The sequence below is a fragment of the Centroberyx affinis genome, unplaced genomic scaffold (genome assembly GCF_046629955.1).
Source record: "Centroberyx affinis isolate AG114_WGS23_722 - 3 ecotype Tasmania unplaced genomic scaffold, CSIRO-AGI_Caff_v1 ptg000859l_1, whole genome shotgun sequence".
NCBI lineage: Eukaryota > Metazoa > Chordata > Actinopteri > Beryciformes > Berycidae > Centroberyx > Centroberyx affinis.
The window spans coordinates 260,809-274,252 of NW_027279453.1; the positions used below are offsets into that span (position 1 = coordinate 260,809).

At 45.0% G+C, this 13,444-nt stretch overlaps 1 protein-coding gene across 1 annotated transcript in view; it reads right to left on the reverse strand.

Annotated features, from left to right (window-relative positions):
* Positions 1 to 13,444, reverse strand: part of LOC139645407 (probable E3 ubiquitin-protein ligase HECTD4) — a 46,435-nt gene that overhangs the window by 5,835 nt on the left and 27,156 nt on the right. The window contains exons 47-71 of the mRNA XM_071521104.1: positions 11,991 to 12,139; positions 11,767 to 11,846; positions 11,331 to 11,494; positions 10,800 to 11,037; positions 10,376 to 10,512; positions 10,149 to 10,275; positions 8,898 to 9,035; positions 8,568 to 8,704; positions 8,199 to 8,359; positions 7,927 to 8,108; positions 7,609 to 7,814; positions 7,376 to 7,506; positions 7,044 to 7,249; positions 6,757 to 6,936; positions 4,743 to 6,139; positions 4,420 to 4,627; positions 4,092 to 4,315; positions 3,800 to 3,945; positions 3,441 to 3,544; positions 2,692 to 2,815; positions 1,410 to 1,600; positions 1,170 to 1,316; positions 834 to 953; positions 570 to 725; positions 343 to 446 (exon numbers count right to left, since the gene is read on the reverse strand). Of these exons, the coding sequence (XP_071377205.1) occupies positions 343 to 446; positions 570 to 725; positions 834 to 953; positions 1,170 to 1,316; positions 1,410 to 1,600; positions 2,692 to 2,815; positions 3,441 to 3,544; positions 3,800 to 3,945; positions 4,092 to 4,315; positions 4,420 to 4,627; positions 4,743 to 6,139; positions 6,757 to 6,936; positions 7,044 to 7,249; positions 7,376 to 7,506; positions 7,609 to 7,814; positions 7,927 to 8,108; positions 8,199 to 8,359; positions 8,568 to 8,704; positions 8,898 to 9,035; positions 10,149 to 10,275; positions 10,376 to 10,512; positions 10,800 to 11,037; positions 11,331 to 11,494; positions 11,767 to 11,846; positions 11,991 to 12,139 (5,157 nt within the window). The remainder of the gene's footprint in view (positions 1 to 342; positions 447 to 569; positions 726 to 833; positions 954 to 1,169; positions 1,317 to 1,409; positions 1,601 to 2,691; positions 2,816 to 3,440; positions 3,545 to 3,799; positions 3,946 to 4,091; positions 4,316 to 4,419; positions 4,628 to 4,742; positions 6,140 to 6,756; positions 6,937 to 7,043; positions 7,250 to 7,375; positions 7,507 to 7,608; positions 7,815 to 7,926; positions 8,109 to 8,198; positions 8,360 to 8,567; positions 8,705 to 8,897; positions 9,036 to 10,148; positions 10,276 to 10,375; positions 10,513 to 10,799; positions 11,038 to 11,330; positions 11,495 to 11,766; positions 11,847 to 11,990; positions 12,140 to 13,444) is intronic.

Here is a 13,444-nt window from a genome sequence, read left to right on the forward strand (position 1 = left end):
CAGCAACTGTTTAAATCTCTCACCCACAACAAAGCTTAGTGGCAGCATGTCACTCACTGTTATTTTTTAGCAGGCTGAGCAGAGTCAGATGATGAATTTTCATTGTATTTATTAATTTGGGCAATTTTCCAGCTGTGGGGTTGGGAGCACGGCAGCTAGATCTAAAGGAAACACTGGTTCCTGGACAAATATTTCAAACTAACCCTAACCCTAATTTTATTAGTCTAATCATGTTTGTGCATTACCATTTGTGCACAAGCTGACATCTGGTGAAGTACAATGTCTCTAAAATACCAAAAATAAGACATACAATTGGTCAGATACCGTAAAACATTTCTCTACCTTGTTACGGTTGGCTGCAGCGCTGGGGCAGGGGAGCAGCAGGGAAAGAGCAGAGCTCTGTAACTCCTTACACACCTGCCATAGGAAGTGTCTGAAGGAGCCACCTGGGGAGACACAGACAGTTTCATTGGAATAGCTCATAGAGCTTGGTCTGAAAAAAACACTTTAACAGGTAGAAGAGTGCAAGGCAGTAGTGAAAAACAAAGACATAAAGGAGGGATCCTAACTGGTGCCATGGACTTCCTCTCCAGTGAAGCGGATGTTGAAGGCGTAGGTGGGATCTCCTCCACTGGCCAGTTTCACACAAAGCTGGGACGAGGGCACGCAAGACAGCTGCCGTGCTGCCTGGCAGAAATATGTATTCTCTGACGATCTGATCTCTCCTGAAGGACACATGCCAGAGACACACGCACAAAAAATGTATGCAAAGTTTTAGCACAAGTGACATATAATGGGCAAGAGAAAAAAACATAAGTGAAGGGAATGCTTACCTCCCACAATCTCCAGAGGGTCCAGTGTAATCTCTGGGGCAGCATGGTCAGCTGTCCGCTGTACCGTGGCATTCAGTACTCTGTTCATTACAGTGACCTTGGTGTCATAGAAGACTAGACCTATAACAGGTGGAGATAGAAGAGGTGGAAGAAGAGGTGCGAAGGACAAGATCTGATCAGACTGACTCTGTTTTGGTATGTTTATCAAGGTGAGTTTCCTAAATAGGTCAATGGACTGATACAGCAACACCAGCACTGCATCTTGACCCACATAGACAGTTGGCTTTGTGCCCTTGACCTCCCAGATCTGTGCTGAGATGTTGAGATCTCGCTCACCTTTAGCCTCACATAACAGCGCTGCAATGCTGTTTTGATAGGTATGTGTTTGTCTAAGCTCCACTAGTGGCAGGAAGAAACTCTCCAGGGTGTTGTTGAGGGACTGCAGCAGAGCAAAGCGCAAACGCAGGCTCTCCACAGGCACATCTACAAAGACAAACATAAATCAGAATGAGTAAACAAGTGTGCAGACATGCTGTACTACACAGGCAGTGACAAGCAAACCAGCGGGCCACTTACTGAGCAGGCTGGCCACACGTGGGTCAGCGGTATCACTGGGGTCCAGGTAGACCTCATGGGGGTGTAGTCTGGCCGGTGTGATAGCCAGGTGACGGCACAGCCTGTTGATGTACTGGACCAGAGCCACGTCCATCTCCAAACTCCACTTCCTACAGGCCTTCTGGGCATGACGAGTGTCTATACAGGTGCACCTAGTACAGAGATATTGCTGCTGTTAAACACATAGCTCCCACTGTGAAGTTGACGGTGTCAAAAATGAACAAAAAATATTAAAAAATGAACATGCAGTCATTTCCCTGGAGATAAACTATTTATCACTTTGAACTTGAACTCTGAAGTATGAACCTCAGGCTTCTTTTTAAAATGTGCACACTCATTCCAAAATGGTATAAATCAATTCTGGGGAAAAAATTATGCATGATTTTCATTGTTCCATATTTTTTAATATTGATCAATATTTGCCTGTGAATATTACACAGACAATTATAGCCTCTGCTTTTTAAGTGAGGTAGATAATAAGTTTCAGGTCAGCAATTTTTTTATTTTTCATTTTGGAATTACAATCTTCCATTGGACATGTGGACAAGTGCTTTTTATGTAATTAAATAAGACAAAATTAGCCCATATTTCGACCTTACTGAAGCTTGCTACTTTTGCATCTTTGACAATTTCATTAGCTTATAGAGTCATTAAGTAATGTCATTAAGAAATTGTCCTAAATGCAGCAATAGGCTGGTCTAATGTTGTATCCCTCCAAACCAGTATGCTTCCTTTAATTTTGAACATAGCAGATAAAGGCTAACTTCAAGTGTATCGCAATGAAATGAGAAGTGTGGCAATCAAATAATGGGCAGCACATGACTCCTCAAACATCAAAGAGACCAAGCATATTTCTAAAAATCTGTATGTAAATCAACCTACACATGTCTGAGTTAGCCAACCGACTGTATTTCATTGAGAGGCACTATAACATGTGGGCCTTTGCTTTGCACTCAAGAATGCAGCTTTAAAACTTCTGCTCTTAAAAAGTTTCATAAATCGGAAGAGACAAGTTTCTTATAATCATTTCAATACTTGATTTTGTCAGGGTTTCAACATGGCAACGTGGTCAATGTCTCATTCAGTACATTGTGTACACTATCTGACATGTTTTGTCGCAACAGCACAGTGTGTTCGGTGTCTGGAAAGCGTACTGTAATGAAATGTATGTCGAGGAATGTCAGTTACGACGAGTGCTGGCTTAGGAGCGGTGGGGGTGGGGGGTCGGCTTTACCAGTCTCACCTTTCAAAGTGGAGGTCATAACCACAAGCCAAAATTGCCCTCCAAACGCTACGGATGTCCTGCTTGGCACGGTCCACTGCAAACTTATGGAAGCCCTCCAATGTCAAGTACTTCTCCTCTGGGACTGAAGAAGAGAAAGTGGTATGTGAGGCGCAGCAGTCATTCTCAGCTCCTGGTTTCACAACAATTTACCCCTGTCTTTGAAGTCGCAAACCAATACATTAAATATTATCATATTATGCAAAGTATTCTTTAGATGGAGGGAAAAAAAACATATATGCCTAGGCCAGTTCATTTCAGATTTGGTGATATGACAATTAAATCATCACTAAAATCTGACTTGAGACTACATTTTCCTCTTATACTTGATGTGAAGATATCAGGATCATAGAAGTATCCCACAGCTGGGACGGCAGCCGCAGTAAGCCCAGAAAGGACGTATTATTCAGAGAAAACAGATTATCATAGCCAAAAATAAGCGAGGGAATGGGGACATGGTCGATTCTGCATGCATCTGATATGGAAGTAGGCTCAAATTAAAGATACAACGGTTAGCCTCATTCTTAAGGGACAAAATTGAAAAGATTAAACCGTTCTTGGGAGCATTTTGCAAAGATTGTGTGAACTCCACTTTCTATCGTTTTGATCCACAATAATCTGTCTTCCATCTGTATGAAGTTTTCACTTGATGTGCAAGTGTATTTTCCTTTGATTGTGTAGTTAACAAATGGTGTGTGATTATTGCCAACCTTCAGGCTTCTTGGCAGGAGATTTTTCCACATCTTTCTCATCAGGTCTGGATTTCTCAGGAGACTTGGGCTTCAGAACCGTCTTCTTCTCACTCAATGCAGTCCTGGCAGAGACAAGCATAACTGGCTGTGACGACAGGCATAGCTCCACAAAATATGGGTGTTGCCTTGGGTGCTACATTGTGTTTTGGAAAATTGAGATTGATCCATTTGCAAGTTCTATAATTTATTTGCTTAGGGTTCCAGATTGCGCATGTGACTAATAAATTCACTTCATTACCAGATCAAAGTGGAAATGTATCTGGAAAACATATGTGAAAATCTTGCGCTTCATATTTGTGGTTTGAGAAATGACTCACCTGACACTGTTGAGCACAGACTTCTCCTTGGTGGGAGGCTTGGTGATGGGCCTCTTGGTGCTCACCACCTTGCCTTGGTGCTGCTCTTTGCCTGCCTTGCTGTACTTGTTCTTGTTGGGCTTGGGAGTACCATACTTTCGTAGAATCTGCGAAAAAACAAACAAAAAAAACAAAAACATCTTTGCTTAATCACTGTGAAATCTTGTGTTGTGACAAACATGGATACACAAATATATGAATGTCTGTACTAGAAAGTGTACATATGGGTTATTGAACACTTCTCGTGTTATACCTGAGTTAGCTGGTCCTCGAGTACTTTCTTGGGAGGCCGAACATTGGTGAAGAAAACATGCAGCAAGTTTCCAGGGGTCTGAGAGTTGATCTGCTCCTTGCTGAGGTAAATGTCAGACACTTTAACTGGCTTGGCCGGTGTGAGGCTCAGCATCTGCTCCGAGTGCACACAGCTCTTAAAGATGTCTGTGAGAACATCTCGTGCTCCAGGTACGAGCTTGTCCCCTTGAATCATGGAAAGAGATCATTTAGGAGGATTAAGTATTTTGAGATCAAATATCACTGTCTATAAGCAAAAAATATCTAAACAAATAGAATGAAATACCAACCTCTGATGGACTTATCCAGAAAGTAGTCTTCAAGTGCAGAGCTTCCCTGTGTGTCAAACAGGCTTTGGTTAACACTGGAGGCTGTGAGGATCTCCTCATTGGTCAACTCCATCAGCTCCTCTTCACCTTCCAGACTGGACAAGCCAATCAGGTCACTGCTGTTGAAAAGACTGGCACGAATTTTCTCCACTTTTGCCCGGGATCGAACCTACATTCAACGAAGAGAAAGATAAGTGTTTCTCCTTACTGTACTCTTGCTTACCTTCTAAACAACATAAAACCAAACAGACAAAATGTATTATGGTATCTCTCAAACAACCCACCTCAATGACAGCATAGCCCTTGATGGGCCTGGCCATGATTGCATTGCTATCCAGTGATGTGACTGTGTACATGGAGCCCCCTTCTGACACCGAAGCTGTTTCTGCGCTGTCCAGAGGCTCCCCCAAACTGCCCAGACTCCCCAGGCTCCCCGTGCTACACAGGGAGATATCGAGGCTCTCCTGACTAGAAACAGTGTGGGGGTCTAGGGGGCCCTGCTGGGGGTAGGTGACAGCAGAAGCTGCAGCAGCAGGAGTGAGAGGAGGCCCAGCTAACACGTCCTGCTCCACAGAAAGTTCACTGGCAGTGCGGGAGACTCCCTGGGAGCTGCAGATAGAGGTCTGGCTGGTGGAGGCCGAAGCACTCACACTCATAGCTGGAGTCACACTGCTGGAGCTGTCCGGGCTCTCGGGACCTCCATTATTGGGGAAGGGACGCTCGGGCTCAGGGCCTGCCTTGCCATCCTGAGGGCTGGAAACCCCAGCTCCAGCCTTGGGCTTCTTGGGGTCTTCTTCCTGCAGGGGGATGAAGATCTCATCTTTGAAGAGCCCCCCATGTGCGTTGCAGGCCCTGCGTATGGCACTACGAACCACGGCCTCCTCTAGGTGGGTGGGGATGCCGGAGAGCACCAGCAGGCGGCTGTGGGCGGTGGGACCCACCAAAGCCTGGCAGGCATCTGTCACCGCATCGCTGGTCACACTCAGCCCCTGGGGGTCCTTATTGGCGAGGTGTCGTAGGATCATGAGGAGAGTGAGGCCACGGTGGAACCACAGCATGTCCTCAGGCTTGCTGCCCGCCATGTTGAGCAGGGCACTGTCACTCTCTGATAACCGCGTGCCTCCACTTCCCCGTTTCCCAGAGGCTGCCGCCGCCACTGCGGCGGCTGCTCTCTCGCGCTTCATCTTCACCTTCTTACGCTTTGACAGAAGGCTGGGGCTCTGGGGCGTCTGGCCTGGGGACGATGACGAGGATGAGGAAGAGTCGCTGAGGTTGGGGGCGCTGGTGGAGGACAGGGCTCCAACTGCAGAGCCTCCTACGTTGAGGGGTAGCGTGACCTCTGCGACAGCCAGACACACCTCCATCAGAGCATGGAAGTAGGTGGAGAACCGGCTCTGCTCCGCCCCCAGAGCCAAGGCGACGCCCCCGGACGAGGAACCCCCCGCCCCGGCCCCACCAGCTGTCCAACCCTGAGTCTCCCGGTCATAGAGCTTCCGGAGCTCCGTCTGTAGGGCCATGAGTACTGCCAGGCAGGGGTTCAGCAGCAGAGCAATGGAGCTGGACAGGCCAGCGGGGCTCTTGCGCTGCTCCAAGTGGTGGATCTTGCGGAAGAGCTCACCTAGCAAGTGGAAGCTGAGTTCCTTGATGGAAGGAGCCAGATCAGTGGTCCAAAGCAAACCTCCTAAAACAATAAGAGAGAGAACACAGAAAATATTGAAAGTTATAAAGTTATAGATGTATTTTGGGAAACCATAGAGATGAATGTTTGCATGTTGGGCATGATTTATCATGCTAGGTTTGACAGAATGCAGCATACACTTCATGAATTTGTAGGTTCTGCAAGTGGGGACCTGTCCATCAATCATCACCAATCATCAGCATTTTACACATGAAAATTCCAAATATGGAGTTAGTAGTGAAGGATGATGATATGTGGCGTGAACAAGCATGAACCTCCTAACATTTCATAAACTTGGAAGCAAAAGGTTCTAAATGGATATTGAGCATCAAAGATTTGACATCCAAGCTGGCGAAACTACACAGGCATACCACACAACCACAGTATAAATTAACATTCAAATAAGATTATTTAAGTATAAAATAACATTCAAATCATGAATATGTGGATAACAATTTGGATAAAAAAAGTCAGATAAGATTTATCAGGGCAAGATATCATCTCTTGTGCCTGGTAGGTTGATTATAGAGTAAGATTTTATTATGGTTGCATTATACCGATATATGCAAGCACTACAAAAGCAGACCAATAAATCAGGCCCATAAATGTGTTCCACCTACCTAGCAGTTCTACCACCTGCAACAGCACAGATGAGGGCACTGTGTCCAGCTCATCCTCTGATCGCTCACTGCCCTCGCCCAGCTTCCACGTCAACAGCTGCTCGGCAAACGCCATGGCCAGAGGGAACTCCAGTGGCAAGGAGTGCAGCACCAGCACAGCACCAGGAGGTGGCGACACCCCTAAAAGCAAGAGAAAAGGATTTCTGTTTCAATCTCATGCCGTAACAGATAAGTTTTCCTCACGCAAAGCCTGTATGAAAATCATTTTTGGAGGGCTAGATACTCACCCAGTTTGATGTGCACCTTATCGGTGGGGATGATGACAGAGGGGTATTGGTTGGTGGTGGGAGGGGGAGTGAGGCCTGTGTTGGTAGGCGAGGCATCCAGGGGATAGCACACCGCTTCCATCAGATTTAACTGTCCGTTTCTGCGTACTTTGTGACCCAGGCCATATACCATGACTCGTGCCCAGGGAGCCTTGTACAGGCTCGAGCTAATGTAGTGGAAGGGAAAAGACAGGAGAGAGATGAAAAACGCTAATAGGGGAGGACATGGGTTGCAAATTTAAAATCTGGGTTCATCATGAATCGCTGAATCTGAATATTGCCAATGAACTCACTCTTTGCGGCAGCCTAGTTGGCTCTCCTTGCAGGATACAATCACAAATGCAGCACCTGGAAAGCTGACATCCATGCTAACCTTTGACTCGGTCACAGGAAACTCCTCTGATGTAAACTGCTCTGGTGCATTCTGCCAGAGTGAACAACATTAAAAAAAGGAAGATTACCATCTTTGCAAAGCAGGTGCATATCTAGAGAAAAGTTTATTAAACCCAAGCACTGATTGACTGACCTGTAAGAAGCAGCAGATCTGCTTGGTGAGCTCCAGTAGGCTCTCCTCTCCCTGGTGCAAGGCACGGGTGATGGCCACGGTCAGCCACTCCCGGATGGGCTGAGCGTTGCCCTGGTAGAATAAGTCTGTGGGAGAGCAGCTTTGTCCCTGGAGGTTGTTAAGCACAGACTGGGCCAGTAGGATGGAACTAGAGCTAATGGTGCCATCTGCAGGAAGGACAACATAACGGCATTCAGCACAGAATTCACAGAACCAGACATACATTTTCAAGTAGCTCACAGTGAGTGTCCCATATTCCTAAAACAAATTTACACTCACCGGGCAGAGGCGGAGCCAGCAGCTGATTGGACAGAAGCTGCAGGTGTTCCAAGGTGATGTCACGGATAGCTGGTATGTGAAAGAGACGAGTAAAGGTGTGGGGGCTCTTGGGGGCAAAGATGTTGAGCAGGGCCATGCGGCAGTATAACCGAGCCAGTGCACTCTCACAGCGAAGCAGCTCCCTAAAGCAAAGCGGTAAAATTGGATATTATTTTGAGCATCTGTACAGGGTGCGTGTATTATGTTTGTCCCCATATATATGCATGTGTTACCTGTGAATCTGAATGTTGCTACTGTCTAGAGAAACTAAGCCGTTAGCCGCAGTGCGTCGAGATCCGGCAGGTGGGCGCTCCAGCATCTCAATAGGGTACCAGTACCTCACCAGCACCCCCTCACTCCGCAGGTAGGTCTCCACCTGAACTAGCTCATTCACCTGGATGAACACACATGATTAGCAATTCCATAACTGCAAAATAGTCAAGCAGCAACAAATAAGCACATTTCTTGACATTCTTTTAACGTGTGCAAACTCACTCACACACACACAGGAACACACACACACAGGAGCACGTTAAGAGTTTACAGATACATTTCCCATGATGGCACAGAAAATACAGACTTCTCATTTATTGTCCACTTACAGAATCCACATCCAACACTACGCCATGCAAACCAAAGGTCTTCAACATGCCCCGGATAGCAAACTTAGGCAGGGCTGTTCCCCCTGTGGTGCTGTTGGTATTGTTGCTGTCTGGACAGCGGATGACCACAGTCAAGCCTGTGTTGAAAAAAGTAGATAATAATTGAGATGAATCACTTTGCAAAACTCCTTAGGGAAAGGCCTGAGCACAATTGTGTAAAATCGCTGCTTTTTCAATACAACACTTCCGATGTTACCTGAAGTAAGCAAACTCCACCTTAATGAGTTCATTGACTTGGTTTGTTGGTCTAGTGATGTAAGTGAAAGGTACCTTTGCGAACTTTGTCGATTGTGAACTTGTTGGCCTCATCCTTGATATCTTCAATTGTAGGGAGGTAGAGATCACGAGGAATGCCACCATTCTCTTCATACAGGAACTCCACCGTCTGTCTTGCAATGTCAACCATGCCTATTGCCATACAAACAGTGTCGAAATTATTACCCTGGTTCACCTACTGAAGCTACATCTGAACAAACATCCCAAGCTTGTCTCAACATTAAGACAAAGAGTACAGAGGCTAACAATGGCTATGATTTACCCAATCTTTCAATTAATCAAGTCTGACATTTAACTTATGCTTTAATCTCATTACATGGATTAATCATTAACTTTTGTCAGTCCATTTCATGTCAAATTTATCTCTAGCTCTACCTTTCTCCCACCTTGTTCTGGTTTGTTAAAGGATAATTAATTTTTTATTCCATTTGCAATGGTGCCCCCCTGAAATTATGCGCGAGCACACCAGAATGATTAGCAATTTAGCATTAAGCATTCTTGTCAGAAAATGTGGTGGAATTCTTTGCGGCAGAGCAGTAGAAGGATAAATCAGAAGGTGGAATTTGCATCCAGGGGAGATGCATAGGGGAGTGGGGCTGATGGAAAATGTCAGTTTGACTACAGGCTGTTACATTTTATGCATTTAACTGATGTTCATACCCTGAGTGACTTATCTTTTTATTCAATTTCTTAAAGGTTGCACAAAAAATGTCAAGAAATGTGCTTATTTGTTGCTGCTTGACTATTTTGCAGTTATGGAATTGCTAATCATATAGGCTACCACAACTTGACAGTAGCATGCAGACAGTATCTGCCCACTTTGGCATTCTGTTTCTTTTGGATTCATGTCTAGACAGAAACACAAGCATGCTTTCACAGCCTTTTGCTGAATCTGTTTTAACCTTTGTTAAATTATATGTAAATTATAGCCTGTTTTGGCCGGAAGCTTCAGCTTCCACGATGTAAACCGACTGGGGAGCTTGGTGAAAATAGCCCACAAGGCACAACTAACTGAAATGTTTGTGGCTTATGTGGTGAGAAATCCTGTCTAAAGAGCAAATTTACCTTATGGGTATATAGATTTTGAATTGATTTGAATTAAATTAGTACATGGGTTGTATGAAATTAGACAAATAGACTATTCCACTGGGTTAATCAATTCAATCATTTAAATCTTATAATTAATGAATCTGTAAATAATGGGAAAGGTCCATCTCTAACATGGACCTCATTGCCAATACTCACCCAGCTGGAGCGCTCCTTTGATTTGGTCCAGGCCAGACTTCCTCTCGGCCTCGTTGCGGAAGCGCCTACGAATGGTAGGGAACACTTTGGTCTCCCAGGCCTTCACCAGCAGGGCATAGTGGTCCTCCTAAGGTCAAACAGAAATCAAAGCAAACAATGAAATGTAGACGCGTACAAATTATTTGGGGGCCATTATCAGAACGTAAGAGGGTGCAGTCCTCACTCACCCTGGGGACGTCATCATCATCCTCGTCGTCACTTTCATCATCCGCAATAGGCGGAGGATGAGGGTCTGGCCCGGAGGTGACCAGGTTCTCGTAGCTCAGCTCCACCTTGTAGTGGCAGGACAGGTCACTGTTGTACTCTGTCCCGACAGGAGAGGACAAACAACAAAGCCAGGTTTTACAAATGTTACCAACTGGGAGACAAACAGATACACAAACAGTGGGGAGGGAGAGGGTTAACCAAAACAGCAGAGACAAACAATGAAATAAGAACTCCAGACAATAAAAAAAAAAAAAGTATCAAGAATGAGTGTGGAATATAAAAAAAATATAAGCTACAGCCTACTGCACATGTTGACTCCCTATCTTTCCAATCAGGGATATTCAAGCAGTTTTCCATGTTTTAGGAGGAGGGTGACAGACATACGTTGCTGGGCGACTGCCACAGCCGCGATCCGACAGGGGGGTCCATGGGAGCCAGAGTCAGAAGCAACACTTGCACCAGCATCGTTGTCACTGTCCGAGGCCATCGCAAAGGGGAGTGCTTCGAAATTTGCGCTGATTTCCTCTGCTAGGTCTACGCACAAGTCAGCAGCATTCCTGTGGGCTTGGCCTTCAGCGTACGCAAATGGCCGGCATCCAAAGTTGGCACGGATCTTTGTGTTCTAGAAAAAAATAAAATAAATAAGATTAGCTGTATTTATCCTGAGAGAAAATTGGGTCAATGCAGCAGGGAAAAGGGTATTGACAAAAATACACTGAATAAAACATGGTGAAGCATTAAAGATACAGTGTCTTTAAAATGCAAATACAGAGCTCCAATTGGCTTGAAAGAATTCTTTTCTATACTGACTCTTGACAGATTTACAGATCAATAAATGAGAGAAGAACAAAATTATACAAGATCTACAGGTCGAACGCAGAGCTTTAGGAGTCATTTTAGCCAGCAGAAACTTACCTTCTTTTGAATGTGAACCAGGGGCCACATTCCCCCAGCTACATCTTCCAGGATGGGGCTGAGCCGCTGTCCACAGTAGGTGAAGTAGACCCTGCCTTTGGGGGCCTGGCCAGGTGGTGGAGGAGTGCCTTCTGAACGCTCCCAGCCTATGCCAGCCACATCGCCTATGTTCATGAAAACATAAAGTCACCATTTGGGTTCTCAATAAATGACACAGATGTTGAAACTTACTCACTGTAGTAAAGCTTATGTTAACGAAGCAAGATATGCATGGCAAAAGGGCAGCCAGATGAGATTCTTAGCTTTTAAGGGTTTAGTTCAAATCCATAACATACTTTGCTATATGGATTTCTAAGGCCAACTAAATCAAACAAATAGTGGAAAAAGAGGAAGTAGATCATATCTGGAGAAAAAGACAGTTGGTCTCCTGTCTCACCAGGAAGTAGAGCCACGTCCAGCCTGACACTCTTCCACTGCAGCAGACTGGAGCCATTATAATGCACTGCCCTACCATTACTGACAAAGACAGACAGACAGGACAGAGGATGGAACAACAAGACAAAAAGAAGGATAGCGGTCAGCACTCAAGTCAGAGACAGAGCAGTGGGAAAAAGCTCACAGAGATGGAACCTGTTAGTGATTAAATGCAGAAAAACATACTTATGAAAGAGACATGTGCCAACAGGGTTGGTCCATGCTCCGTCTCTCTTCTCTGCTTCAGTAGCAAAGCCAAAAGACACAATCGGACCGCTGTCCTCCTCAGAGTCTCCATAGGAGACAATCTCTATCTCCCAGTAAAAGGAAGGGGCCTGCAGGGAAAAGTAAGAGATTGTAGACTGTGGTCAGGCTGCAGCATCAATGTGTGCTTACTAGAGGTCGACCGATTAATCGTTTGGCTGATTAATCAGCGCCGATAGGGCCTTTTACAAACTATCGTTATCTGCGGAACTTGGCTCCGATAGTGGCCGATGGCTCCGCAGCCTCCACCGGTCACACGGGGACGTACATCACCGTTTTGCATGGAGGCTCCATACACAAAGTCAAGGTAATGTCATTGTGTACCTGAGATCATTTATATTTAAATGATATAACTTTAAGACAGCTTTATTCCTAAATTATGAGCATGATAAGGTTGTTGGTTATGGTATGGCATTATTAATGCATTAGACTGAAGATAACTGCTGCTCCTTGCGCTGCACTCAGTGCTGCACTCGCGCTCGACCGGGAGAGGGGCAGCCATAAATGCGCGACAGACTTTAAATTACGTTTTTCAAGTAGACTACATCAGAGATATTTTTTTTAAGAAAGCAATTCTCCACTCCATGAAAAAACCTTCAACGCGTTATTCTGGCGATAGGGTTAGAAAATGTGGGCTAAACCGCAAGGTTTAGCACACATCAGCAAGGCTGACAAGTGGCATTCAAGTCATATCTGACCCGTTTTCAGTTTATTTCTCCCCACTAAAGTTATCTCTCAAATATATAACGCAACACTATCAGCTCCTTGTTCACGATACAAGACTGACAGGGAGGAAAAGAAACCATTCAACTTTTACTTTACTGTATTTACTAATTTGGCGCTCTCTCTTCCAAATAATCCAGCCACGTAACTATCCATTCATGAAATGAAATCGCACACTTTAGGATCCTCCTTACCCCGGAAATATGCACGAACATTAATGGTTTGTAAGAGTGGCATTTAACAATGTAACGGGATGCGCAACAGAAGTAATCCTTCCTGGCCAGTGATAAACCACAGAACAGCGCATCGCCCATTGTAGAACATATTCAACGATGTAATCCACCAAATCACACTTCAGGATGTTCTGTTACCAACGATGTAATCCATGAAATCACACTTCAGGATATTCGCTTAATAATGATTAAATTTGGAGTGACAAAAAACTGGTTTATTAAAAACGGCGTATGCAAAAGTAGCCGACTAGGCTAACGTTACTGCAGAAGTAAAGCACGTCATGCATGACAACACCACAAACTCCGACTGATGTCGCGGTGATAAAGGGGTAATTCACTTTTAAAATGTTTAAGATTATTATGGTAGCTTCTTTGATGCTACTTCAGTTGTGTCTGCTGAATTATATAGTGTTTTTGCAT